The sequence below is a fragment of the Indicator indicator genome, chromosome 36 (assembly GCF_027791375.1).
Source record: "Indicator indicator isolate 239-I01 chromosome 36, UM_Iind_1.1, whole genome shotgun sequence".
In the NCBI taxonomy this organism is placed as follows: domain Eukaryota; kingdom Metazoa; phylum Chordata; class Aves; order Piciformes; family Indicatoridae; genus Indicator; species Indicator indicator.
In genome coordinates, this window is record NC_072045.1 from 1,482,201 (window position 1) to 1,509,902 (window position 27,702).

Consider the following 27,702-nt stretch of genomic DNA (forward strand, 5'->3'; position numbering starts at 1 on the left):
AGATCACAGAAGCATGGAACATTAGAGGTTGGAAGGGACTTCCAGAGATCATCGAGTCCACCCCGTGCCAGAGCAGGATCCCAGGGCAGTCAGTGTTAAACAAGAGATGAGAACTGATGAATGCTGCAACCAAAACATTCATTCTCTCTGAAGAAGCTCAAGCATTGGGGTAGGGTTGACTCAAAGCTGTGTGTAGATGAGAAGAGGATCTAAAGGCAGCAGGTCAGGCGTACATGAACCGCACTGCAAAAGGCAGGCAGGAGCTGGAGGCAGGCCTGGAAGCTGGGGCCTCAGCCCGGGGCTCCCCTCACCAAGCCATCCATGTTCCTCAGTACAGCCTCACTAAACTACACCAAATCAGATCAGAATCATTTCAGTTAGTTTGGTAAGTGCTGGAGCTTCTCACAGCAGAGCTCCTGTTGCTCACAAACCCCAGTGCAGGCCCTCATGGTTCTGCAAGCCCTGGAGCTGGAGCTGAATTGGTTCTTGCAAGGCCATCTGTGCACCCGGTGGAAGATTTTAGGCAAGTTGATTTTGTAAAGCCCGTTTCTTGGTTGTTTGGGAGACAGAGAGGGAGGTTTTGCTCATGATGCTCTTGTCCACCTGAAGCATCATTTTCTCCTGGAGGTGCACAGTTCTCTGCCCCTGCTGCCTTCCCCTGGCACGGGTGGCACTGCTCCCAGGTTTAGTACATGTCCAGCAGCAGACACTTAACAGCCAGGAATGAAAGCAGCTTGTGGTAATTATCACAAAATTAAAGATAATCTCCTGCTCTGGAGTGGTGACAAAGTGCAGAGAAGAGATTAGTGCAGTGGGAGAGCAGCCACAGCCATGGCAGGGCCAGCACAGGGCCCTCTTGGCTGTGCTGGCTTCCAGGCATTTCCAGCATGGGGCAGCCCCTTTGGGTTCCTCTGTGGTCTGGAGTTGCTGCTGCAGGTCTCCTGCTGCCTTGGCAGTTGTAGGTCTTTGTGTTGAGTTGTCATCCAATTGTTTTGTCTGGAGCCCAAGAACTAATTTCAGCTCAAAAATTGATGTGAAGTTTGAGCTGGGGGTGGTCCTCTGAGATGTGCTGATGCAACCCCAAAGAGCTGAGGTGCTGACAGGGTTGCACGTTGCCCATGCAATGCGGTGCCTGCCCTGTGTAGGTCACAGCCAAGGGATCTGCAGCGCAGGTAGGTGATGGAGGGAGCTGCACTGTACTGCTGGGCATCCTGCTCTGCTCACCTCCTGTCCTATTTGAGATAGGATTGTGTGATGCAGCTTGCATGGAGGGAGCAGCCTTTCCCACCTTTGCTGCAGCCCTGTGCAAACCTTTGGCAGTGCAATTCAGAGCACAGCAGGAAGAAGTGGATCCTCCCCCGCTGCTCTGACTTAGCAGATGCCAGGCTGTTGGGCTAGGGGCTGCACTGCAGACACTTCTAAATGCCACATTGACAAATACCTGTTTTGCACCAGGGCATCCCAGTTGTGGAGCCCAGGATGGTGAGAGAACCTCAGCACCCCTGATCAGGAGCAATTTCCTCTCCCCTGTCAGCACCAAGGAGGTTTTTGGTTGGATTTATTGGGTTTTTGCCTGGCAGCATCTGAAATATTTGCTGAAATCTAACTAAATCACACGCTCCCCTGGTGCTGTTGTCATCTGCAGGACATCATGGCCCTGTTATGCCCAAGTTCCTTCTCAGACTAGCTTTGAAACAAGCCCTGAAGCATCACTGCTTGTGCCAGGGAATGTTGAGCAGTTGCCCAACTAAACCAGCACAGGTCCTTCTTGGCCAAATGGGGGAAGATGCTGAAGCAGCAGCATGTTGGGCTGTATCCTCTGGGACTTTTCCTACTCTCCAACTAGGAGGGCTGGATACTTCCCACTTCCCCTGGAGAGAGGGGCTGCCTGCCCAGCCTGAACAGAGATACCCCTGAGTCAGACATGCACACCAGCAGCTGGTTGTGTAACCCGCACACTGCCCTCAGGTGGGGCAAAGTTGAGGGCTTGGAAAAGCCTTTCTGTGCCTGTAGAAATTCCTCAGTGGGGAGCAGGGAGCAGCAGACTCGTGCCTGGAACCATGTGGCCTTAAATCCATCCCTTAGATTTGTGCTCTTTGCAAGCAGACTGCCCTCCTAGCCGCTGGGCTCTGCATGCAGAGGGGGGGGGGGGAGGCTGGGCAGCTGCCTTGTGCTGCTGAAATGGGCTTGGAGAGCTCTTCTTAGCTTTTGGGCCTTGTTCATGGTGGCTTTTGGAAGTCAGATGGACAGGAGCTTGTGGTCCCACAGGTGAGGCTCTCGGCAGGTCAGCAAACTCCTCATGGGGCTGGCAGCAGAGGAGCAGGAGCCTGTTCTCACTGATGCCTAATAATAAGGAGCTCCTTGCAGACCTGAGCTCCTGCTAGGAGGCAGGAGGATGGCCTCACATGAGAGGCTTTGGGCCCACATTTCCAGCTCTGATCTTAGATCTAAAAGCTTCAGGCAAAGTCCTCGTTTCTCACTGTTCTCACTGGTGTAGTGGTGGCACAGGCAGAGGTAGGGGTGAAAGATGCATTCATTTTGGTGATATATTTGGACATTGGGTTCTATAAATAGATTGAATTATTAATAGAGTTTTTCAGGTGCCTTCTGAGTGGACAGAAAGCAGGTTCCTAAGTGTCTCTCTGGGCTCCTGTGTGTAGCAGACTCTTCAGTGTAATGTGGACCTAATCCAGCAGCAGGGATTCACAAGAACACTCTCCACCGAAATCTCTAGGAAAAAATTGTGCATCTTTGTGCTTCTGAACATGCAGGTTTTTGAGTGACCTCTGTAACTTCAGACTCCTGCACCAGTGAAACAGAACTGAGCAAACCCAGCTGCTTCTGAGGCTTCCCAGCTTGCTCAAAGGAGCAAAGCCTGAGGCTGTGTTCTCATTGTTTCGTTTGGGGTTTTTGTTGGTTGGTTGGGTTCTTCTGGTTGGTTTTTGGTTGGTTTGGGTTTTTTTTCTGATAGTCCTATTTTGACTGATCTCTTCCCTTCTCTCCTCAGGTCTGGCACTGAAGAAGGCAGCCATCACTGAGGTGAGAAGTGTAAATCATAGAATTGTAGAATGTTAGAGGTTGGAAGGGACCTCCAGAGATCATCCAGTCCAACCACCTGCAAGAGCAGGATCCCAGGGTAGTCTGCACAGGAATGCATCCAGGCAGGATTCAGAAGTTTCCAGAGAATGAGACTCTACAACCTGGGCAGGCTGGCAGCAGGGAATCCAGTAGGAGGATCTGTGCCTGAAGCCCACACTCTTGGTTTAGGGCATCATGTTCAAATGATTTGTTTGATCTCCTTTTCTGACACAGCCCTTTGCACTGCTCCCCTGGGATGATGAATATTTGTGGCCAGCCAGAACATCTCTTGCCCCGAAAGGGACAAAAGAATGACACACACAAACGGATTGGAGAGCGATGGAAAGTTTAAATGGAAAAAGCGATTGGTGAAACTACAGAAAACTACAAAGCATAGTGGCAAAGAACATCCTAAAGCATACAGAGTCCCTTACACAATTCCCAGAAGCTTCCAATCCTTCCCTCCTCCTACCTGAGGGTATACCCAAACCCTCAGGGCTCTTTCTTCCCCCCTCCCACTGCTAGGCAAGTCTCAGGCTGGCCAGGTCTGAGACTGCCCCCCCTCCATTCTCCTCCTGGCATTAGGCTTAGTCAGGCCTAAGGGGCCTGAGATACTCCCCCACCGTTACCCGATAAGAGAGAGCATCTCCCACGGGGGCAGAGAGGGAAGAAAGAGAAAGAACATAACTTTGCAGATGGCTTTATAGGGCACAGGATTTATGGGTAGAAATACGCCGTTTCCTGTGTCCACCCCTATTGGGTGGGCACCTGGGACACCAGAGGTGTATCTCACGTAGCAGTGGCAGGGGGCACCCAGCCTAAACTGCCACAATATGAAGAGCAAAATCATCCTGGAAAGTTGTCAGGAATGTGACACCTGACACCTCCTTGCCCTCCCCCTCCCCCCCCCCCCCCAAAAAAAAATATGCAGAGTAGGAAGCTCAGCTCCTGTGGAAGTTGCTTGCTTCATTTAGTGCACAAATAGTCCTGTGTGTTCTTGCCCTGGAGACAGTCACAGGAAGAGCAAGAGAAGGGCTAAGAGACTTTGGTTTCATACTGTGTCAGTCTGTCTCTTACCCACTACCTGTGTCTGTTAACTGCTTTGAGAGGAGGATGATGTCATGAGGCAGGACCTGGAACAGGATTTACCTTGTTGGTGGGATGATCCTGGGCTGCATCCAAAGCAGCCTGGCCAGCAGATCAGAGAGGTGATTCTGCCACTTTGCTGTGCTGAGACCTCATCTACAGTGTTGTGTTCCGGTCTGGAGCCCTCAATATAGGAAGGACATGGAGCTGATGAAGAGGGTCCAGAGGAGGCCATGAAAATGATCATAGGGTTGGAGCACCTCAGCTACAAGGACAGGCTGAGGAAGCTGGAGGTGTTCAGCCTGGAGAAGAGAAGGCTCCAGGGAGACCTAATAGTAGCCTTCCAGTACCTAAAGGGGCTACAAGAAGGCTGCAGAGGGACTGTTCCCAAATGCCTGGAAGGACAGGACCAGGCACATTGGCTTCAAACTAGAGCACAGCAAATTTAGATTGGATGTTAGGAACAAGTTCTGCACCATGAAGCTGCTGGAACACTGGAACAGGTTGCCCAGGGAGGTGCTTGAGGCCCCATCCATGGAGACATTCAAGGTGAGGCTGGACAGGACTCTGGGCAACCTGATCCTAGTGGAGGATGTCCCTGCTGACTGCAGGGGTTTGGACTGGATGACCTTTGGGTGTCCCTTCCAACCCAAACCATTGTATGATCTGTGAGTTGTATGCTGATGACAACTGCTTGGAGAAGGAGTGCTGGGAACCAAGTCTGGCTCTGCTAAATATTTAAAACAGAGAAGGAAATGAGATCTCTGAGGGAGATCTACTCCTTAGTACCAGGAATACAAGTGATTGGAGCAGAAATAGTTGCAAGCTCTTGAATAAAAGCTAAACCACAAAGAGCTTCTGTAGGCTGAGCAGAACTGGATCTTGTCTGTTGCAGACATCAGCTCTGAGATTGGGTCTGTGAGGCCCTTGAGAGGGGAGGGACCACACTGTGCCTTGGGAAGTGACCTTGGTCTCTGCATGCGCCTGAAGGAACACCCAAGGCCTGGCTGTTCTTTAAAGTAGCCAACCTCTAGATACTGCTGGTGGCTCACCAGCAGTTCCAGCTGTCTGCTGGCCTCTACAGCCTGCTGGGGTGGTGGGAGAATGGGGAAGCAGGGAAAGGGTCACCTCATGGCAATGAAAGGAGAATCCTGTGCCTGGGGTGGGAAAAGGAACTGTACTGAGCTTGGCAAAATGTGATGGCCCTGGTGGGAGTGTTGATTTGCTCAGAGGTGGGGAGGCTCTGGGTCCATGGGCTGAGGTCAGTGGTATGAAGTTCAAGGCCAAGTACTGGGTCTGGCCCTTGAGACACAACCACCCCATGAAGCCTACAGGCTGGGGACAGAGTGCCTGGAAACTGCCCAGCAGAAAAGGACCTGAGGGTGCTGGGTGACAGCAGCTGAAGATCAGCCAGCAGTGCCCAGGTGGCCAAGAAGGCCACCAGCAGCCTGGCCTGGATCAGCAATGGTGTGGGCAGCAGGAGTAGGGCAGTGATCATGGCTCTATGCTGGGCACTGGTAAGGCCACACCTTGGATCCTGGGTTCAGTTTTGGGCCTCTCACTCCAAGAAGGACATTGAGGGCTGGAGCAGATCCAGAGAAGGGCAACAAAGCTGGGAAAGGGTCTGGAGAACAGGGCTGGGAAGGAGCAGCTGAGGGAGCTGGGGGTGTTTGGTGTGGAGAAGAGGAGGCTGAGGGAGACCTCATTGCTCTCTACAGCTCCCTGAGAGGAGGCTGCAGGGAGGTGGGGGTTGGGCTCTGCTCCATAGGATCAGGTGATAGAAGGAGAGGAAATGGCCTGAAATTGTGCCAGGCAGGGTTAGGTTGGAGATTATGAAAAGTTTCTTTGCTGCCAGAGTGGTCAGGGGTTGGAAGAGGCTGCCCAGAGAGGTGGTGGAGTCCCCATCCCTGGAGGTATTCCAGGATCGTGTGGCTGTGGCACTTGGGACCATGGTTTAGTGGCCATGGTGGGGTTGGGCTAATGGTTGGACTGGGTGATCTGGGAGGGCTTTTCCATCTGAAACAATTGTAGGATTCTATGATTATGAAAGGATGCAGCCACAATCTACGGCCTCCTGATGAGCAAATAAAGGCCCAGGCAGACTTGGAGGTAGAAGGGGAGGAGGATGGGGTAGGAGCAGCTTTGTTCTCATTCTGAAATCCTGATCACAGAATCACAGAATGGTAAGGGTTGGAAGAGACCTCCAGAGATCATGGAGTCCAACCCTACTTCTAGAGCAGGATCGCCCAGGACAGCTAACACAGGAACACATCCAGGTGGATCTTGAAAGTCTCCAGAGGAGACTCCATGACTTCTCCGGGCAGCCTGGTCCAGGGCTCCAGCACCCTCACACCAAAGAAGTTTCTCCTCATGTTGAGGTGGAACCTCCTGGGCTCCAGCTTGTACCCATTGTTCATTGTCCTGTCACAGGGCACCACTGAAAAGAGCCTGGCACCTGCATCCTGACACCCACCCCTCAGATATTTAGACATTGATCAGATCCCCTCTCAGCCTTCTCCAGGCTAATCAGCCCCAGGGCTTTCAGTCTTTCTTCTCAACACAGATGTCCCAGTGCCCCAGTCAACCTCAAAGCTCTCTGTTGGACACTCTCAGCAGATCCCTGTGCCTCTTGAACTGGGAACAACCCTGCAGTGTTTCTGTAACGGCTCTCCAAAGTGTCAGGAAGGGCTCCTGCAGCTCATTTTGTGTGGGCTTCGGGTTTGAATGGTGAACAAATGATGTCCTGCTCAGATGGATTCTCTGCAGGGAAAGGCAGGAGTGGCACTGTGCTGTCCCTGTTACCTGTCTCATCTCCCCAGTGAAGCACTGTTCAGAACAACCTCTTCTGGCTGTCTGCTTTAACACCTCAGTGGCTTAATGCAAAGAGAAACCGCAGCCAAGCACCAGGGGGGTCTTGACAGCTGGGAAGCAAATGGATCACTCCTGAACCCTCATCTTTGCTGGGGGCTCTGCCCAGTTAGTGCTGAGGATGTCAGAGGGAGTGGTTGGGTGGTGGTGAGGGGAGGTTCTGTAACCCACACAGCCCTAGATGAAGTTTGCAGTGCCAGGTACCCCTCTGCACACTGCAGATCTTTCTCCTGTGGTAGAAAGCAATCCTTAGTCCTTTCCAGCTGTGATCATGGAATCATTAAGGTTGAAAAAGATCTCTAAAGATCATCAAGTCTGCTGCTGTGCTTGTTCTTGTTGGCCAAGCTCCTGTTCTGGCTCCAGCCAGGTCAGCTCCTGTGGCTCTAACCATGCTCCTTCATTGCAGGGACCATCACTACCAGGACAGCCAAGCCAAGGAAAGAAGATTGGTCATCGAAGTGTTGATGCTTCTGGAGAAACCACCTACAAAAAGGTTTGGTTTTTTGGGGTGAGGAGTGGCAGCTATGGGTGTCCAATAGCAACCAAGCTGATTTAGATGTTATGCAGTACCCTTGTACTGCATAATCTTGCAAAGCCTTCATCCTGGAAACCTTCATCCACCCCTTAAGCAGCTGGTTGGAGTTGTTCAGCTGTGCCTAGTGCCTGAGGTGACCCCATAGATGTCACAGCCTGTATTGTAGCACAGGTGATGTTACTGTGATGATCTGCTGTGCAGTGCTCACTGACTGCTCTTTTCTTTCTGCCAGACCACTTCATCTACTCTGAAGGGAGCCATCCAGCTGGGAATTGGATATACTGTTGGCAATCTGAGCTCCAAGCCAGAGAGAGATGTCCTGATGCAGGACTTCTACGTGGTGGAGAGCATTTTTTTCCCAAGGTAAAGGGGAAACAAAACAGAGCTTCCACCTGTCTCTAGGTCAGAGCTGGATGCTCTGCATGTTTTAAGTATGCAGCAATTCCATGCAGATAGCTTAGTGGGAAGGGTTAGGTGCTGCAGAGGGCTGGCTTGCAGTGCAGTGCAGGATGTGTGGGTTTGGTCACCTGCTAGATGCTTTTCTTTCTACCTGTCCATCTAGAATTTGTTCCATGAAATTATACCATGTTTGAGATGGAAGAAATTCCTTCTGGGAGCTCTCTAACTCTGTGAATAAACAAAGCTCATTAAAGCTCCTTGTAGATATTTCTATTTGGCAGGTGGTTGCTCTGGCCCTCTCTGGAAAGAGGTTTTGTGGCTCACTTAGAGCCCTGCTGTGCTGCCACGGAAGAGGAAGTTATTTCTTGGTGTTCCCAAAATGCCTTTTTGCAAGACTCAACTCATCTGAAATGTGACTGTATTTATCTGATGGCCAGTAGCAGAGAGGCTCTGCTCACTTCATGTCTGTTCTGTGCAGTGAAGGAAGCAATCTCACCCCAGCTCACCACTACGCTGACTTCAGGTTCAAGACCTATGCTCCCGTGGCATTCCGCTACTTCCGAGAGCTCTTTGGGATTCGTCCAGATGATTATTTGGTATGGCTGTGGCTTTGGGCTTCTCTCTCCCCTCCATTGGGTGAGGTGCTGTAGAATAATACACAAAGTTTGCCTCTAAATCAGGGCTGTCAGCAGTTCTTGCCCAAAAGGAGCAGAAAAAAGTTAAGGAATGGTTCCAGTCCAGGTAAAGAGTGCAAACAGGAATTAGAGACTTTGGATTTTTGGAGATCTGGTGGTCACAGGATTACAGAATGTTAGGGCTTGGAGGGACCCTTGAAAGATCATCCAGTCCAAACCCCTGCCAGAGCAGGATCCCCCAGAGCAGGTCACACAGGAACACATCCAGGTGGGTCTTGAAAGTCTCCAGAGAAGGAGACTCTACAACCTCTCTGGGCAGCCTGCTCCTGGGCTCTGTCACCCTCACAGTGACAAAGTTTTCCCTTCTGTTCCCCTGGCACCTCCTCTGCGCCAGCTTGCCCCCAGTGCCCTATGTGCTGTCCTTGGACATCCTTGAGCAGAGCCTGGCTCCAGCCCTGCACATCTTTATCACTAGCAATGAGGGCAGCCCTCAGGCTCCTCTGCTCCAAGCCCCAGCTCCCTCAGCCTGGCCTCACAGGGAGATGTTCCACTGCCTGCAGCAGGTCTGTGCCTCTGGGCTGGACTCTTTCAAGCAGTACCCTGGGGTCCTTCATGAACTGAGGGGCCCAGAACTGGACACAGTATTCCAGATGTGGCCTCAACAGGGCAGAGTAGAGGGGAGGAGAACCTCTCCTGACTTACTAACCAGTGATGGCGCAGGTCTGGGGGAGGGTGATGAAAATGATCATGGGGCTGGAGCAGCTCTGCTACAAGGACAGGCTGAGGGAGCTGGAGGTGTTCAGCCTGGAGAAGAGAAGGCTCCAGGGAGACCTAATAGCAGCCTTCCAGTACCTGAAGGGGGCTACAAGAAGGCTACTGAGAGACTGTTTGCAAAGGCCTGCAGGGACAGGACAAGGGGCAATGGCTTCAAACTAGAGAAGAGTGGATTCATGGTGTAGAACTTCTTGCTAGCATCCAACCTGAGAGTAGTGGAACACTGGAACATGTTGCCCAGGGAGGTGCTTGAGGCCCCATACCTGGAGATATTCAAGGTGGGGCTCAAGAGGTCTCTGGGCAACCTGATCTAGTGGAGGATGTCCCTGCTGACTGCAGGGGGGGTTGGACTGGATGAGCTTTGGAGGTCCCTCCCAACCCAAACCTGTGATTCTATGATGGTTGAAGTAAGACCAGCATCACTCAGCCCAAGTCCTCATTTACTGCAAGGCAGCTGCTAGCTTATACTGGAAGGAAAGGACAAGGTCTGCATGCAGTGTGTGCTGTGTAAGTGATGCAGTGGGGTTCCCTCTCTAGTGACAATAACTTACTGTATTGATAAGCAAAAGGAATTTTTTTCTGATGGGTGCAGTCCTCTAATGTCCCCTGGGGCTATGAGGATAAGGATGGGAATTTTGCTCTGTGTGCTCTCCTAAGGAGCTGTGTGAGTGCAGTTATTTTTGTCACCTTACAAAGACAGAACTCAGCACAGCTTGTTGTACTCAGAGAGCTCCTCAAAGCTGGGAAGGCTGTTTTTAAAGTACCCAGTAGTGCCAGCCGTTGAGGCTTGAGGCAGACGGAGTTGAATTTGGTCCTTTGCATATTTGTGACATCCTGCTCTTCAGAAAAGGACATTTGTTGAACCAGGGAAGGGAAAAACACATCCAAATGAGGGCATGCCCCCCCCCCGCCCCTTTTAAAAGACCTTTTTTTTGTGATCAAAGGTGCAGACAGGAGTAACTATAGCTGGACACCTACCAGCAGAAACCAGTGTGTACCAGTGCACAGCTTGACAGTGGCGGTAGTCCCCATCTGTGCCACCCAAAAGAGTGCTGTCTGGTTTGATGAGTGGTTCAGGCCCTGGGTGAGGCAGAGCCTGACTTCTTTGCAAAGGTCACAGCTCTGATTTGTTGTTTCTGCTTCCCCTGATTCTCTCTTGCCTGCCATAGCAGCAACTGCCTTTAATTACACATGAGATAATTAACTTGATAAAGTCTTGGATCATTAACCTGTGCAGGGCTGAAATCTGTTTGCAGTACATCATGATGAGCATTTAATGTATTGCTCTGGTTGTCCCTTGCACACCTCACCTTTCCCTGCCCAGCTTAGACAGCCAGAGCTGTGGCAGCTCTGCTGTGGTGCTGCCCTGAGCCCACCCGAGCCAGGCAGCTCCCTTGGGTTGATACGCAGCTGCTCAGTGCACATCCCTGCTTGAGCTTTCTTCTTTCTCTCCTGCAGTCAGGCATGTCCTGCTTTGAGGACTTGGTGTTTGCACACTGAGGTCTTGAAATGCCCTCCCAGTTCAGTTCCCTCAGTTCAGTGCCCTCACCATGCTCACGCAGTGCCCATCCCTCTCCTTGCCTGGCCACCTGGTCTGGTACTTTTCCTGTGTTTCTAGGTGAGATGTGACTGCAGAAATCCTCTATAACAGGGGAACACAAGGCCAGAGGAGCCTGCTGGGAACAGCCAGTGCACTGTATTCCCTCCAGCCTGCTGATCTGTGGTACCCCAAGCAAGCTGTCACGTCTCTTAAAATTGTCTCTTTCCATCTGCTCTTGTGGTAATGTACTGAAAGAAGCCTAAATGTGATGCACACACAATGGGGAAGGATAGGATGTCATTATGAAGCCTGGATCTTACTGCAGATGATTAACTCCACTGAGCAGTTGGGATGCTCTGAACTGTAACCTTGGTCTCTAATTGCGAGTCGCTTTGCTGCTTAGACCTAACCTATAATGGAAATAGTTCTTGCTTAAGCTTTGCTACCCCTTAATCTCACAGGGAGAAAGCCCTCAAGGGTATAGGATTCAGTGTGCAACAAGTGGGGGCTGAAGCCATCACCTCTGTCTTTTCCTCTCTAGTATTCGCTGTGTAACGAGCCCCTGATAGAGCTGTCCAATCCCGGTGCTAGTGGCTCCCTGTTCTATGTCACCAGCGACGACGAATTCATCATAAAAACTGTGATGCACAAGGAGGCTGAATTCCTGCAGAAGCTCCTCCCTGGCTACTACATGGTGGGTATCACCCAGCACCTTGGGCTCAGCCTGGGCTTGTCATGGCAACATCCTGTCTGAAGCATTGCACAGGGCATGGCCTCCACCTGGGCTTCTTGTGTCTCAGGTTTGAGCACTCGGAAGCTATTTTACCCCTCCCCAAAGGAGTAAGATAAAACCACTCCACACACAGAATGGGGAAGTTAAATGGGAATGCTCATCACAACTATATACAACAGTACAAAAACATACAAAATACACAAATTCATATTCAGCATTGGCCCAGTTCTCTCCTACCTGGGCTTCACCAAGACCTCACTAGGCCAAGACTTTCCAAAACCTTCCCCCAACCAGACCTGAACACCAAAGCTCAGTGTCCCCTTCATGCCTGCCTGCTCAGGCCTGAATGGAGAGGGGTAGAAGCTGACTGTGCAGCCAGCTTATATAGGGAAGGGAGATGCAGGCTGATGGGAATGATCTAACAAAGATTATGTTTTTCCAGTGTCCTCCCACTGGGTTGTCTGGTCCTCATGGAGGACCTCTCTCTATGGGGGGTTGACATCCACTCTCCAACCCACAACAGTCTGCCTGCCCCATGCCTGCACCACGCTTAAGGGTATTGTAAAACCTCTCCCAGAAGCACAAAGTTGGCCAATTGCTTGCAGATTCTGTGGGTAACCTTGAGGCAGATAATTGTGCCATAGCTTGCAGGCATGTTCTGGCCTGAAAATGGCTTCCCAGGTGTGTGTTTCTGTGTGTTCTTTCCCCAGCACTTGTTCACTCTTCTCTTGGCACCATGCATCTGCCTCAGCGCAGTTTTGGGGCTGCTTTTTGATTGCAATAACACAATCCCCTTGGTTTTGTGGGGCAAGCCCTGCTCTTCTTGGACATCTCTCATCCTCTCATCTCTGCCATTTAACAGAGCTGAAGGCAGCTGCTGGTTGTCCTGGCTCCCACTGGCTGCAGCACCAGGCTCAGGACTGGTGTGGTGCCAGCCAGCTCTGCACACCCACTCTGCTGCAGGTGGTTGCTGCCTGAACCTCAGGGCTAACAAGGCTGAGACTCAGTGGGCTTTGTGTGGTGCCAAATATGAAATCAGAACCAGCCCTGATATTCTAGAGTGTGGGGTGAGGGTACTGAAGTTCAGATAGAACCACAAAGTGCCTTGTATGCCATGGAGGTGCCAAACAGCAGGTGATGGCAGGCAGGGGTAGTGCTGCCCTGGTGCCATGCACACTGCTGCAGGTTTGATGTCTGTGACCATTCTTTGCTTTTATCAAAACATTTGCCTGGCTCTATTTGCTGGGGAAAATTTGTCACAAGGAGTCAGGGTCCTGGGTGTGTGTCTCACTGGCAGCCAGCTGCTTGCTTTTGCATGTGACAGTCCTGTCCCTGGACAGGAGGAGCTTTCTTGGAAAGCATCAGGTGAAGGGTCTGGAATGGGAATGGAGTTGCTCTGTGGCTCTGGTTGGCAATCAGTGCAGGGAATTAAGCTGCACTTACCTGTGACTCAGGTGTTGCTTGTAGCATTGCAGTTTATGGGTTGCTGTGTTGGGTCTCTGGTGTCCTGGGGAAGCCCATCTAGTGTGAAAGGAATCCCTAGAAGGCAGGCAGCATGGTTTCATCCTGAAGTGCTTAAGAGCTGGGCAAGTGCTGTTTGTGTTCAGTCTTGCTTCTTCTGTTCCTTGGAGCTTGCACCATGCTGAGCAGGTGCTCAGGGGACTCTCCTATGTGCCCAGGTGAGATGAGGAGGAGCATGAAATTTTAATGCAGTTGTGTCTCTGCTGTCTGTCAGAATCTGTCAGGCCTGTCCTTTCTTTTGTAGTGTGCAGAGATGTTCTGCTTCCTTCCCAAACTTCCCCCAGCTGAATAAGCAAATCTTGCCTCTTGTGTCCTTCCTATTCACACCACTGCCTACAAACAGGGCATGACAGCAGGGCAGGAGTTCTCTGCTCTCTGGCCAACTGTCTTTCATAAAGCAGCTCTGCAAAATGAGGAGAAAATTTGTGTTGTTTTGTTTAAAACATCCCCTGGCCCTGGTTTATTCTGGGCTGGAGCAGGGCTCTTGATTCCTGACGCTGCTGAAGAGCTGAAGGCAGCTGTTATTTTTAAACTTGAAGTTCCCACTTACTGTATTTATTTCTCTTCTAGCCTGGTTTCCCTTTTTTTAGCTGCAGTTGATGGGGAAAGCAAGGAACTTCCAGACTTGGTTATTTGCCCAGAGAATGCTGAACATCTCATTCCATGTGCTGCAGGCATCATGGGGTTTTCAGGTCCTAAAGCCACAGAAATTAAAGTTTGTCAAATGTGAGCTCTTGTATAAAGTTCAGAAAGCCTCCAGATGAATCACAGAATGGTCTGGGTTGGAAGGGATCTCCAGAGGTCATCTAGTCCAACCCCTCTGTAGTCAGCAGGAACTAGATCAGGTTGCCCAGAGCCCTGTTCAGCCTCACCTTGAATATGTCCAGGGATGGGGCCCCAACCACCTCCTTGGGCAACCTGTTCCAGTATTCCAGCAGCCTCCTGGTGCTGACCTTGTTCGTCAACATCCATGCAGAACCCCTATTCCAACCTCTGTTAACATGCTTTGTGTTGGACACAGCAGGAGTCTCCTGCCACTGTGACTTTTCTCCATGATGTTTTCCAACCCTGCTGCAGAACCTGAATCAGAACCCCCGGACACTGCTGCCCAAGTTCTATGGCCTGTACTGTGTGCAGTCAGGGGGCAAAAACATCCGTGTGGTGGTGATGAACAACATCCTGCCTCGGGTGGTGAAAATGCACCTGAAGTTTGACCTGAAAGGCTCCACCTACAAACGCAGAGCATCCAAGAAGGAAAAAGAAAAGTCCAGCCCCACATACAAGGATCTAGACTTCATCCAAGACATGCCTGAGGGCCTGATGTTGGATGCAGACACCTTCAGCGCCTTGGTGAAAACCCTGCAACGAGACTGTCTGGTAAGAAGGGGACAGCTTGGAGAGCACGTTAATGAAGTTCTGTGGATCTTGAGCATGAGGAAGAGCAAATGATTAAGAACCTTGTTAATCTGCTAACCCCAAAGCAGGTTAAGTCCCTTCTGCTGCCCTTTTCCCTGAAAGCAAAGCAGTGATGTTGGCTCTTGTGCCAGCCTCTGAGGACCAGCGCTGCGTTCCTCTGCTCAATACGTCAAACTGTGGCAGCTTCTGCCTGGGCTCTTAGGAGTAAATAAATTTTTCCTACACACTGTGCAGCAGATACGTGGTGCAACAGTGTCACTTGCAAGCCTTCCGCCCTTTGGGTTGTTTGTAGGATGGTCAAACTATGCAATCAACCCCAGAGGTTCCTGTTATTACAGGAACATTCAGGCTCTGGCAAAGCAGCTGTGGGTGGGAATGTGCACAGCTGCTCCATGCCTTGGGGTCCGTGAGCTGCTGGCCTGATATGATTTAGTCTTTGTTCTTAAATTCCATACTAACCTGCAGGTGTTGGAAAGTTTCAAAATCATGGACTATAGCCTCCTGCTTGGGGTTCATAACATAGACCAGCAGGAACGGGAGCGGCAGTCCGAGGGGGCACACAGCACGTCGGATGAGAAGCGTCCCGTGGCGCAGAAGGCTCTGTACTCCACAGCCATGGAGTCCATCCAGGGGGGCGCTGCCCGCGGGGAGGCCATCGACACAGATGACACGTAGGTGCCAGCCTGGGTCACTTCCACTGCTGGGAGGGGTAGAGGTGGAGGCTGGCATAGTGAATCCCTGGTGAGGCCCCCATGAGCTGCCAGAGCAAGCATCTCCTAGGGGTGTGGTGCTCTGCCAGGACAGCAGAGTGAAGTAAAGGGTGGTGGCTGAGGTGCAAAATGTTCCTGTAAGGCTCCAGCCTCACAGCAGTCTCTCTCCTTAGGCAGGTCTGTAGATTGTCAGCTGCTGTAACGTTCTCACAGCATCCACTCATGCTGTGAGGAGGAGAAACTAGCTTAGTATTCACCCACTGGAGTGCAAGTAGGGATCAGCTTGACCCTAGGAGTTTGGAGTTTGTTCTCCATTACTCCATCTTTGGAATCCCTGACAGTACCCAGTGCAGTACCTGACAGTACCCAGTGCAGTTAGCAAACAGCAATGTAGCTGATAACTGGTGGGACTGTGGGTTGGGTGGGGTTGCCCCAAACCTGTCCTGTGCTGTGCCAAGTCTGACTCTTGGGCTGCAGGTGGCTCTGGGCTGGTGTCTTGCTGGCTTTGTGGACCAAGCTTGCTAATAAATGGTGGAGTTCGCTGTTTGTTGCTGTCTGAAACCAGCTGCTCCAGTCACAGTGGAGCCAGCATAATGCTTTGGTGTTTCCAGTCCTTCAAGTGACATCACTAATTGCAGTGTCTTGCCTGACACCTGCCTGCCTCTGTCGTGTGCTGGTTCTGCTGGCTGCTGCCAGGCAGAGCTGATGCCATGTGACAGGTTCTGGCCCAACTGTTGGTGTTTGGTGATCCAGGCAGACCCTGGGGACACCTTTGTGTGAGGTGGCCTGGGTCAGGAGGTGACTTCCCATTGCTGTACCTCAAATGACTCTTCATGTTTTTTGTTGTCTGACCACCACATCAGAGTCCTCAAAGGGCAGCTGCCACCCACCCTGCTGCAGATCTCAGGGACATTTCAGCTGCTTTCTTTGAGGCTGAGGTTTTGTTTTGCCTGCAGGATGGGAGGAATCCCAGCAGTGAACGGCAAAGGAGAGCGTCTGCTGCTGCACGTAGGAATAATAGATATCCTCCAGTCCTACCGGTGGGTAGCTTGGCTCTTGTCTGTCCCTGAAGTGTGTTAACTTCTATTTTAATGCTGAATGGAAGCAGGAAGGTTTTCTTCTCTCCTGAGGAGTTTGGTAGTGAGTAGGCAGGCTACCTAAAGCTGTCTGTCGATGCATGTGGTGGGCTGGGACTTCTGTCTTGTCCTTAGAACAGCTGCTGACACTCAGCCATCTCTCTAGGATACAATAAGCTGAGCATAAAGAATTTTCCCACTTCTGTGTTCAGGATGTACCCATGGAAGGTGGCTTTCAGTTCCCCTTCCAGCCCAGCTCCTCCTTCCCCGTGGGGTTGCAAGGCAGTCCTGACTTGATGGCGGAGGTACTGGTGTGCTCAACCGGCCTCTGCTGGATGAAGGAGGAATCCTTAGCAGCTCAGTGATCACTCCTGTGCAGGCTGGGAAAGCACAGAGCAGAGTACCTGTCTGAATCTGTCTCTCTTTTTATCCTCCTCTCCCCTGGAATTAGGTTCATCAAGAAGTTAGAACATACCTGGAAGGCCCTTGTCCATGATGGGGTGAGTGCCTGCAGAGGCAGGAGCTGTCCAGGCCCCTTGCAGGGTTGCCTGTCTTGGCTGTATTTGTGCTGCTTGCTGCTGGTTACCTTGCCTGTGGTGCCTGAACTGATAGAAGGCTGAGCTCTTGCCTCTTGTGCCTCCACAGCACTGTCATGCCACTGATTCCCAGTAAGGTTTTCTTGCTCACTCCACCTCCTCACGTTTAGCTTTCCTCCTCTGCTCCCATCTGTCATTCTCCTCCTGTGATGCCAGGAGCTGCACACGAGATGCCTGCATTCGTGTGTGTGCCAGAGCCCTGTGCTATCCTTGCTGTCTGGCTGGGTCTCCACTCCAGAAAGCTGTCCCTCCCAGTAAATCCCTCCCAATGCTTCCCTGCTGTCCTGTCTCCTGCAGGAGCCAGGTGCATGTTTTTGAAAGAGCAGCCTTGGATATGGAAACCATTTTTCAGCATTGCATGTCTTAGCTGCCCTTAAATAGTCAGGCAAGTGAAATGTGTAGGTGCCAAGTCACTGCAGCACAGTCAAACATCAGAGAGAGCTTCAGCTTTATTATTCTAAACAAAAAGTGCAAATGGAGACCTTTGGCTGAGTTCTGGTGTTGGTCTTGTGTGCAGGGGTGCCCCGGTATGCTTTGAATGGCAGCTGACAAAGCTAGAAGAAATTTCATGTATTCAGTCAAGGCAGTGTTTGAAAACTGCAGGCAGCTTACAAAGGGCTAAAATCAGCAAAATGCATTATAAAATTCCAGCAAGAATATCACCAAGTGCAGGCAAATCAAAGGCAATGCTTCAGGCTTATTTATAGCATTAATCAGATCATTTCATTTAAGCTTTTCCATTTTAGGACTCAGCACTAAATGTTGGAATAGAAAAGATTGCATTTGGTTGTTAGAGAAATTCTGCCCTGAGGGAGCATTTCAAAGTGAAACAGTTGCTTCTTGCCTTTGCAGGACACGGTGTCAGTACACAGACCCAGCTTTTATGCAGAGAGATTCTTCAAATTCATGACCAACACAGTGTTCCGAAAGAATTCCTGTGAGTACCCAGCCCCACAGCTGCTGCCCTGGTGCTGGGAGCCAAGGCTGCCTCAGTCCTGCTGCTTCAGACCACTCAGAGAGGTTTGGGCCTGGAGTCTGAGCAGACTTCCACTGTAACACAGAGCAAAGCTGGGGAGCTGCAAAGCCCTCAGGTTCATAGAATCACAAAATTGTCAGGGCTGGAAGGGACCTCAAGGATCATCCAGTTCCAACCCCCCTGCAATGGGCAGGGACACCTCACACTAGATCAGGTTGCTCACAGCCCCATCCAGCCTGGCCTTAAAAACCTTCAGGGATGAGGCTTTCTACCACCTCCCTGGGCAACCTGTGCCAGTGTCTTATCACCCTCATGGGGAAGAACTTCTTCCTAACATCAATCTGAATCTCCCCACTTCTAGTTTTGCTCCATTCCCCCCCTGTCCTATCACTCCCTGATACACTAAAAAGTCCCTCCCCAGCTTTCCTGTAGCCCCCTCCAGACACTGGAAGGCCACAATAAGATCTCCTTGGAGCCTTTTCCTCTCCAGACTGAACAGCCCAACTCTCTCAGTCTGTCCTCATAGCAGAGGAGCTCCAGCCCTCTGCTCATCCTTGTGCCTTCTCTGGGCACCTTCCAGCACCTCCAGATCCTTCCTGTAATCGTTCCAGTTGTCACACTTTGTCAGGTTACAGAGGACCAGCAGGGTTAACCTGGCTGCTGCCCCAGCACAGAGCGAGGGAAAAGTAACACAACAAAACTGAGAGAAAGAGTTGAGATAAGAGTTCACTGAGCAGATCAGGTAATCATAAAACAAATGCACAATGACCTCAACCTGTTCACAGCAAGAGCACAGCAGAAAGCAGCAGCAGGCAGAAGCAAGCAAGATAAAAGGCCAAGGCAGGGAGCTGCTCCCCCATCCCCCCCTGTCCCACTGCCATCCCAGCAGAAGAGCTGGCACCAAAACTCAGAACCCAGAAGCAGCAACCAGAACAGGAAGCCTCTCATGTTACAGTCTGAATGGCAAGCTCCGTAATGCTTGGCTCCAGTCAGCACTTTGATTTTGAGGCTGGTTTTGAGTAACAGTAGCAAATATTCAGCTTAACCCACGACATCTGCTCAGACTCCCACCCAGGAGCTCTCCTGGCTCAGGCTCAGCTTGTGGGAGGTGGCACTTGTAGAGCAGCTGTGTGGGTGTTAGAAGGCAGAGGTTTCTCCTTGTGAAGGGAAAAGATCCTTTGGTGTGACAGCAGTTGATGGTGGTAGTTTTATCTTCTTTCACTCTTCTCACCCAGCTCTGAAGTCCTCTCCCTCGAAGAAGGGGCGCAGTGCCTTGCTAGCTGTCAAGACAGCTGGGCCTATGGCTGCATTTTCTGCCAGCCAGCTCCCCTCTGAGAAGGACGACACACAGTATGACCTCCGTGCAGCCCGGAGCTACCCCACGCTTGATGATGAAGGTGAGGGCCTGGTTTGGTGGCTGAAGGATGTGTGAACATCCCCTCCTTCCTAGCAGTTCCTTAGGATCCTCCCCTGTTCTTGTCAAGTTCCTTGCTGTGCACCACCGACCGCTGTCCTTGGCGAGCAGCTCTTCACTGCTTGTCTTGCTGTGCTTTGCAAGTGCTAAACTTAACCAGGACAGGGGAGAAGGTAAGAGTGTGTTGTCTTGTCATGGCACTAGCAATTAGTTGGCTGGGGGAGCAACATCCCTGCGTCAAAGAAGACAGAATCCCTTCTTTGTATAGTTCTGCAGTACAAACAGTCACTTGTGTCACCGCTGCATTGCCAACTGACAGCTGCAGGCATAGCCCAAAAGCAATCCAAGAGGTGAATTTTCCACTGTTTAAAAAAAAGCAAAAAAAAGGAGGAGGGCTGGGAGCTGCAGGACTCTGATGGCAGTCTTTGGACAGTTATAAGATTGTAAACTGGACCAGTGGCCTGGTTCTGTGCTGCCTTTTCATCACTTTCACCTGGGCTGGATTTACAGAGGAGTGGTGAAGGGCAGGTTCCTCAGGTGAATAGGAGTTAGATTTCTACCTGTCCAAAGCAGTGAGCACTGGATTCATCTCCTAATTCACTAGACTGTTTATCTCTGATGATCCAAGCCTTTAAAACAGCTTGGGTTACCAGTGAGGTGGCTTCATTGGCAATGTTTCCTGCAGCATCTCTCTGGTGCTTACTGGCTCTCTGCAGAGGAGGATACCTTGGGAGAAGCTGTTGCATTCATGAACTTAGGATCATAGAATGGTCTGGGTTGGAAGGGACCTCCAAAGGTCCCTCTGCAGTCAGCAGGGACATCCTCCACTAGATTGGGTTGCTCAGAGACCTGTCCAGCCTCTCTTTGAATGTCTCCAGGAATGGGGTCTCAACCACCTCTCTGGGCAACCTGTTGCAGTGTTATTATTTGTGGTTTTAGGTGACCAGTCCCACAGAGGGTGTTCAGGTTGAACAGCCCCACCCAGAGCTGCTGTAGGTGAGATGCTGGTATTTGACCTACTCATCTTTTTCTTCCTGCATCTCTCCTTCCCCCCACTTGGGGCCAGCAGGCAGGCCAGACCTGCTGCCCTGCACCCCTCCGTCCTTTGAGGAAGCTACCACAGCCTCCATAGCCACCACGCTGTCGTCCACATCTCTCTCTGTTCCCGAGCGATCTCCCTCGGAGACCTCTGAGCAGCCCAGGTACAGGTGAGGACAGCACCCAGCCCTGCTCCCACTGGAGCCCAGCAGCTGCTGCTGCTCCTGTTGGTGCTGCAGATCTCAGCAGCTGCCCTCTGCCCAGGAATGCTAATGGCCAATTCTAATTAAATATCTCCTGGGAGCAAGCAGACACCGTTTTGATGAGATTAATTATTGCTGGGAGAAGTGTCGGCTGTGAAGTAGAACATCTTGCTGATGGGGTGGGCAGTTGGGCTTGGGAGCAGTGCAGGATTGGTCTCTCAGTCCCTCTTAGACTCTGGTTTCTTTCTGCAGGAGGCGCACACACTCCTCAGGGCAGGATGGCAGGTGAGACCTAGCTCCTCTCTGCTGCTGCTTCACACAGACCTCTCCTTCATCCCCATGCAAAGATTCTGCTGCTTCCTGTGACCACATGATACCCTTTGCTTGCACAGGAATTTTCCTCACAAGCAGATCCCTCGCTGATTTGCAAGGAATCTTAACTGTTAGCTCTGATATTTGATGGGAAAGGGGACAGCCAAGCTATCCACATTGACCTTCCCAACCAGCACCAGAACCAAGCAGGAGCAGCCCTGCCCTGTGCAATATGGGAAGGGCTCTGACTTGTGAGGCACTGAGCACCCTTGGTCCCCAGAGGAGGAGCTTTCAATGTTCTCTGAGAGGGTTTTCCCTCTTGTAGTGAGAGGTGGCTCAGAGCCAAGGGCAAGGTAGGAAAAAACTCCTCTGCTTCATTTAGAGCTTATCTCATATGCCCATTGCTTACTTCTGCACCAGTGAAAGCGACCCCACTGGCTGTGCACCAGTGCATCCTGTGTTTGCTGCTGACTCTGCACTGACTTTCTGGGGCATCTTGTGAGCGCATAGGCACAGACTTTGAAACACATCAGACACCCATCCTAGGGTGTGCTATAGCCAGAGGAACTGCTGGACCCCCTCAAAACTGGAGACTTAAACTCAGGTCCCAGTGGTGGGACCCACTGGCAGATGCAGTGACTTCACCTTTGGTGCCTGCTGGGGCAGTTGCTGTAGGATGTGGCTGCTCATCCAGAAACAGGTGAGGTGAATCAAAGTGACTGCCCCTGGACCACACACAGAGCTCAGCCTCTTGGGCAGAAGTGTGTCTGTCTGTCACATATTTGCTGATACAAACAGCTGCAACCACACCACACAAATGTGGCCACCTTTGGGGCTCTTGCCTGGTCTCTCCATTGCTGCTGCTGGTGTCTCAGGGTGCCCTTTGCAGGGGAGCTAGGGACCTGCCTATTTGTAGAGCACTCTGTGATCCCCTGGTGAAAGCCAGTGCAAGAACAAAGTTATTAAAACCTGAATTTACATTCCTGAGATGAAATGAAAAAGACCTTATCCAATTTGCTCAAGAATGTGTCACACTTCTGACTATTCTAATCTGCTGGGGAATTCCCTCTGGGGTTCTGAGATCCACGCCTGTGAGGAAGCAGCAGCAAGCTGAATCTGAGCACCGCCTGCTGGCTCCAGCTCCTGCCCGGGGCCAGTGCAGAGCAGAACAACCCCACCCAGGAACCCTTCCCCAGGCTGTGCCCTCAGCTTGGCAAGCTCCTGCTCCTCCTTTCCATGAGGACTGTGGAGCCAGCCCTGCCAGCACGAGCAATTGCTCTGATAGCATGAGGTATTAAATGGAAATTGTCACCAGCAGCTCCTGAGTGTGCAGATAAATCTCATGTGAGACCTTGGGTGTGCTTGAGCACCTTTGGTGCACTGGGAGTCTTGGGAGAAGTTGGAGGCTTTGGCCCTTGTGCAGTTGATAGATCAGACCAGGCTAGCTCTAGATGCAGGTTTTCTGTGGAGGCTAATTCTCCTCTTTCCTCCTGCACTCCATTTGCCTCTGCCCATCTTTTCTGCAGTACTGGCTAATTAATCCCTTTTCTCTTGTCCCCTTTTCCCACCTCATTAGTCTGAGCACTGCAGTCTGACAGGAATGACTTTTGCCTGGGAGCTTTAGTTGCCTACATCCTTAGTCTTGGGAGGTCTGATGTGACTCCCTTGGAGCTGAGATGAGCAGCTGAGTCTGTGCCAGCAGCTCAGTGCTGCTGGCAGCAGGCACCATGGGCAGGGGCACCAGCACAGCTCACTGCTGTGGGAGGTTTTGGTGTGAGAAGCTGGGCTGGCTCAGAACTGATTCAGGCTGCCCTAAAATTGAGACTTGTGCACAGCCAGTGTCTGACTGAGCCCCGGGGCCTGTCTCTGGTTTCCAGGTCACATGAGGAGGTACGGGTTGAGGAGGAGCTTCAGCAGATCAGTGTTGAGCTGGAGCCCAAGTGTGACGTTGAGATCATAGCTCCTGCAGAAGATGACAAAGAGTGAGTGTCTCAGAAAGCTTTCAGAGCCTTTACCTGGTGTCACTTGGCCTGTGGCAACTTGTGCTGGAGGCTGACCTGGTGGGGCCTCAGCTTCCCTGGAGTCACAGGTGCTCCAGCAGACACTGCCAGTACTGCTGACCTGACCTGCTGAGCACAGCATTGGAGCACCTTAGCTCCTCTGTAACAAATGGTACAGCCTTGCTTGCTTCATTTCTGAAACCACTGACTGGACTTTGTCATTTCTTCCCCTCTCCAGAGAGGCAGCTTCTTCAGCCTGTGCCATTGCAACGTCCACAGCTACAATAGAGGTGGAGACAGCCAGCCAGGCCTCAGAACCAGCCAGTCAGGCCTCAGATGAAGATGATGTGCCAGTCACAGACATATACTTTGTAAGACAACTTCCTGGCCTGGTGCACTGGGGTGTGGTGGGAAAGGTTGGACAGGGCTATAACAGCCTTGATTTCAGTCGGGTGCAGCTGCAGGCAGTGTCTGCCCCACACTGTCTGCATGCTGAGCTTCCAGATGGATGGGTTTTTGAATGCAGGGAGCTGGATTAACCCTTGGAGAACTCAAAACATCATCTCTTGGGGCTCAAATGGGTGGCACTTCTGCTGCAGGTGTAGCCGTATGTGTGCTGCTCTATGCCCAAGCTCCAAAGGGCTTATCTAGGCCACTGCCAGGACAAGCCAGGGGGAATGCAGGGGTGGCTGAGAGGCTTCCCCAGCTGTTTTCCCGAACACACACCTGCTACAGTAGTGCAGTGCCAGAAGGGAGGTGGTTGCAGTGGGGCTGACCTGGGGCTCTGGTGAACTCTGACTTTTCCTTCCCCTGCAGGCAGATGCATTAGGTGATGCAGTGGAAAACTAGTGCCAAGACAGGGAGTAAGTGAGGTGGTTGCTGGTTGGCAGCAGAGTGCCGTGGAGCCTGGTGCTGTGTTTCCTCAGTTATCTCTCGCAATGTATGAGCAGCTTCTGCATACTGGAGAAGACTTTTTAGCAGCATGTACCAGCCCCATGGATTCCCAGAGCAGAGCTGAAGGGCCAAGAAGTCAGATCCCATGCCTGGGCACTGGAACCTTTCCATTAAAAGAGATGCCCAGCTCCTCTCTGCTCCAGCTCGTTGCTGTCAGTTATATGGTGACGAAGATGAGCTGAGCCCTTGGGTTGGGCCAACCCAAAAATGGCAGCATTTGCCTTTCCCCATGCTTGTGTCTCTGCAGCAGAGCTGCTCACTTGTTGCCGACTCACTCTGAGGCTTGTGGGAGCTGTGGAAGGACCCTGCTCCATTTTGAGAGCTGCTCTGTTCGGTGCATGCTGTTCAAATGCCAACAGCTCCCTCTAACACTGCTGCTCTTTCTTTGCCTGTGGATGGCAGCTGCGTGCAAGCTGCCTGCTCCACTGGCAAGTGTCTTCTAGCAAGGGTCAGCTCCTCTTCCTCCCTGTCCCTGGGTATATGGACACCCCCCAATTGAGGGGCACTTGTCTATCCAGAGGAAACCATCTGTGCAGAGTGTGCTCACAGAGCATGACTGACTGCTCATCAGCATTTCATACTTCATCTGAGTCCTTGAGTTTTGCATTAAATGTGTGTCGTGTGCTGTGGAGTGTTTGTCACTGCTGGGATGAAGGGAAAAGCTGATTTGGGTTCCCATGGTGCTCTCAGCAACTTGAGCTGGAGCTCAAGTCAGGCTGCACCAGAGTGCAGCAGGGCTTGGACTGCAGCCACTGTCTCTCAGGAGTGCTCCAGGGGCAGTGGTTGGTGAAGGGATGCTGTGTACAGAGGAGGATTTGTCAAGTCCCAGGGTCTGATCTGTGGAAGTCTGATGCTGGAAGGGGAGGACTTTCTCCTCCAGCTCACCCAGTAAGGAATCAAACCGCAGAGACTGGCAGGGCATGGGTGCTGCTCTTCCCACGCACGGCTTTCCTGCCCGCTGAACCCTTCAGGCCTGGAGTTGCCCAACCCTTTGTTTTTTGCTTCCTCTTTCATCCTCTCTTTCACATCATCCTTTTCTCCTCTGTTTCCTTTCTCACTTCACTTGCCCTGGGGCGAACCAGTTCACAGATGGGAGGTACTGGATTTACTCTCCCCGCCAGCGCAGACTCCGAACCACCTCGCGTACCTCGGGGATTGTAAGTGAACACCCTGGCATGTAGGGGAGCCAGAGCTGTAGCTTTGAAACACTGGGGCCAGCACTCCACTCCCTACTTTGCTGTGGCTCTGGACTGTGTGGTCATTAGGAACCAGCCCAGCAGAAACTGGGGAAGCTGTTGCACACAGGTGGATCTCCCTGTAAGGATCCTGAAGGATGCCCTGCTTTGCCCTGCCATGAGGTGGGCTGCAGTCTCACACAGCCCTTGCACCAGACCTGGCCAGAGAGGCACCTGAGCCCTTGTAGGTAATGTTAGGCTCAGCTCCCTTGGCCCCAAGAAACTAGGTGGGTTTCAAAAGAGACTATTAAGATGTTTTAAAATCCAGTTGCAAATAAAACTTTCTAGACTTGTGGCTGGGTTGTGAGCAGCTCATAAAGCCCAATGAGTTAGGAGCTGCTGCTGGGTTAGGCATGGTTCCTGTTCTCCAGCCCCCCTTGACAGGTGCTGCCTCCTTAGAGCAGCTTTCTGGGAGGTAGGAGGGTTTTCCTGCCCAAAAGATGCAGGGAGGTGGTTGAGCATTTAGGGACTTGAACTGCTGTGGATCTTAGTGTTTCCCTTCTTAGGTTTTGGGAGAGCTGATGTCCTCAGAGGATAATGGCAGTGCTGTTGGAGCCTCCACACAAGCATTTGTCCAGCATGGCCTTCCCAGTGCCTGCCTTTGTGGTGGAGAGGGCATCAGGCAGGGTGCATGGGGAAGCAGGCCAGGAATGTGCTCCTGGCCTTGGCTGATGGCATGACAAAAGTGCTACACCTATGTGGGCTTCTCCAGCCTCCTCCAGCTGGATTTGGCTGCCCCAGCACGGAGGGGGTTAACACCAAGCACTGGATAGTCCTTTATCTGTGCTGGGTTTGCAGCTCCCTGCATGCATCTGAGCTCCTAAAAGGCTCTGACAGAGCTTGGCTGGAGCATGTGGTTCATTCAGGATGGATGAAAAACAGGATGTGGGCAGACTTCATGCAGTGTTGAGCTTTCCTGTGCCTCTAGCAGAGCCCTGTAAGAAGCTCCAGGCAAGAGTTACTCCTCCCTCCCTCCTTCCTTCTCTACTAAGGCAGCACAATCACTGATGGGTTCAGCATGTGGAGCCCAGTGCTTCAAAGCTCCTCTGGCTTCTTGTAGTTCCATGTACAGCAACACAGACTGTTACACGTGGTTCCTGGGCTGGGAACTCCCCCAGGCTTCTTCCAAGTATCCAGCTCCATTCCTTTTCCTTTGCAATCCCCAGACTGAGTCAAAGGGGCAGGGGTTTGACCTCTGGAGCCAGCACTGCCTCTTTGGAGTGGAAGTGGGGTACCCCTTGGGAACACTGGAAGCAGACACCAGCCCTTGAATCTGCCTGGGCATCTCTTGCTATGATGCCCAGCTCCCTCAATGCCTATCCCTGTTCCCCTCCTTCTTTCCAAGGTCCAGTTGTGTTTTGTCTCCTTTGTTGTTCTTGTTCCCATCACCCCACTGTCTCCCCAGACTCTCAGTGGTAACTTTTTCCTTTCTGTGGCCACCATCCACCATGTCTAGCCCACACTTGGCCTGCAGGGAAAGGGGAAGGCACAGCAAACCAAATCTGTTTTACTGTAAAAGCCCCTGGGCACCAGAGATGCCAACTTGGAGTGTACACAGGGCTCAGAAAATGGGAGGCTGAGAGCTGGGAGCAGGGACAGAGCTCTGTCACTGCCTTAGCATGAGTCACTTTCCATGTTTCTCTGGAGCTAGGGTGATGCTATGGCAGGGAGCTGAGGTTCCCCTGGCATCTCAAAAGCTAAAAATCTGTCCCTGCAAGAAGAAAGGTTGTGCCCTCCCCCACTGCAGCTGGAGCAGGGGCCAATGTCAGCTGGTGGCCAGCTGTCCATGTCCCAGCTGGCAGGGAGCAGGTACGTACTGAGGATGAGGAAGGCTTCTCTGCCCAGAGCTGGCACTGAGCTTGGTTCTCTCCCTCCAGGTGAACAGCTGTTCTTACTGTACTGTTTCCTGCTCTTTTTGTTTTCTCCTTTTATTTTTTCCTCTTCTCTCCCTTGCTCCCTGCTCTGCTGCTGCTCTCCTTGCATTCTCCCCGCCGCCTCTGGCCACTCTGGCAGCCGACAGATGAGAGGAGTTGGGTTTACTCCCCGCTCCACTATAGCGCCCAGCTCCACTCTGTCTCCGATGAGGAGAGCGATACAGTAAGTGCCCAGGGAACGGGAGCCGGGTGCCCAGTGGGTCGAGGGCAGAGCTGGCGCTCGCTCCGCAGGGGCAGCTTGCAGAGGGAGCTGCTGCATGGCTGGGGCAGAGCCCTGCCGTGCCTCGGAGCAGCTCTCTGGCAGCAGGTGAGGTCTGTGCCGGCAGAGCTGTGGTCTGCGCAGCAGGAGACATGGCTTGTTCCAAAATCCTTGGCGCAGTGAGCACTGTGGGTAGCTGAGGCTCTCCAATCGTGTTGCCATGCCTGCAGAATGCAGCACAAGCAACCTCCTCTCTTGGTGCTTGTCGTGGCTGTGGGGAGCTGGCTGGGCTCGGAGCTGGCGGGGCAGGGCGGGTGTCTGGTGCTGACTGTGGTTTCTCTGCCTCTTGCAGTAATCTCTATGCAGACACAGAAGCCCCAGAGAGCAGCGATTCCCTCTGCAGGTCGACGTGTTCCCTTTTCGTTAATGCAGCCGTTCCAGTGGGATGGGGAAGAGCTTGCTGACACCAG

At 52.0% G+C, this 27,702-nt stretch overlaps 1 protein-coding gene across 1 annotated transcript; it reads left to right on the plus strand.

Annotated features, from left to right (window-relative positions):
• Nucleotides 1-233: 233 nt before the first annotated feature.
• PIP5K1C (phosphatidylinositol-4-phosphate 5-kinase type 1 gamma) lies at nucleotides 234-27,620 on the plus strand. The gene is made up of 17 exons (XM_054396041.1): nucleotides 234-273; nucleotides 3,008-3,039; nucleotides 7,439-7,525; nucleotides 7,800-7,930; nucleotides 8,445-8,562; nucleotides 11,457-11,609; nucleotides 14,247-14,546; nucleotides 15,051-15,256; nucleotides 16,252-16,335; nucleotides 16,823-16,871; nucleotides 17,820-17,904; nucleotides 19,179-19,340; nucleotides 20,427-20,565; nucleotides 20,851-20,883; nucleotides 22,788-22,892; nucleotides 23,149-23,281; nucleotides 27,585-27,620. Exons 1-17 carry the CDS (start codon nucleotides 234-236, stop codon nucleotides 27,585-27,587), a joined length of 1,860 nt encoding a protein of 619 aa, XP_054252016.1. The 3' UTR covers nucleotides 27,588-27,620.
• The last annotated feature ends 82 nt before the right edge of the window (nucleotides 27,621-27,702 follow it).

Coding starts and splice junctions, on each gene's coding strand:
- PIP5K1C (XM_054396041.1), top strand. CDS start 234: ATGAACCGCACTGCAAAAGGCAGGCAGGAGCTGGAGGCAG. Junction 11,610..14,246: donor TCCTCCCTGGCTACTACATG/GTGGGTATCACC, acceptor ACCCTGCTGCAG/AACCTGAATCAGAACCCCCG. Junction 22,893..23,148: donor CCTGCAGAAGATGACAAAGA/GTGAGTGTCTCA, acceptor TCCCCTCTCCAG/AGAGGCAGCTTCTTCAGCCT.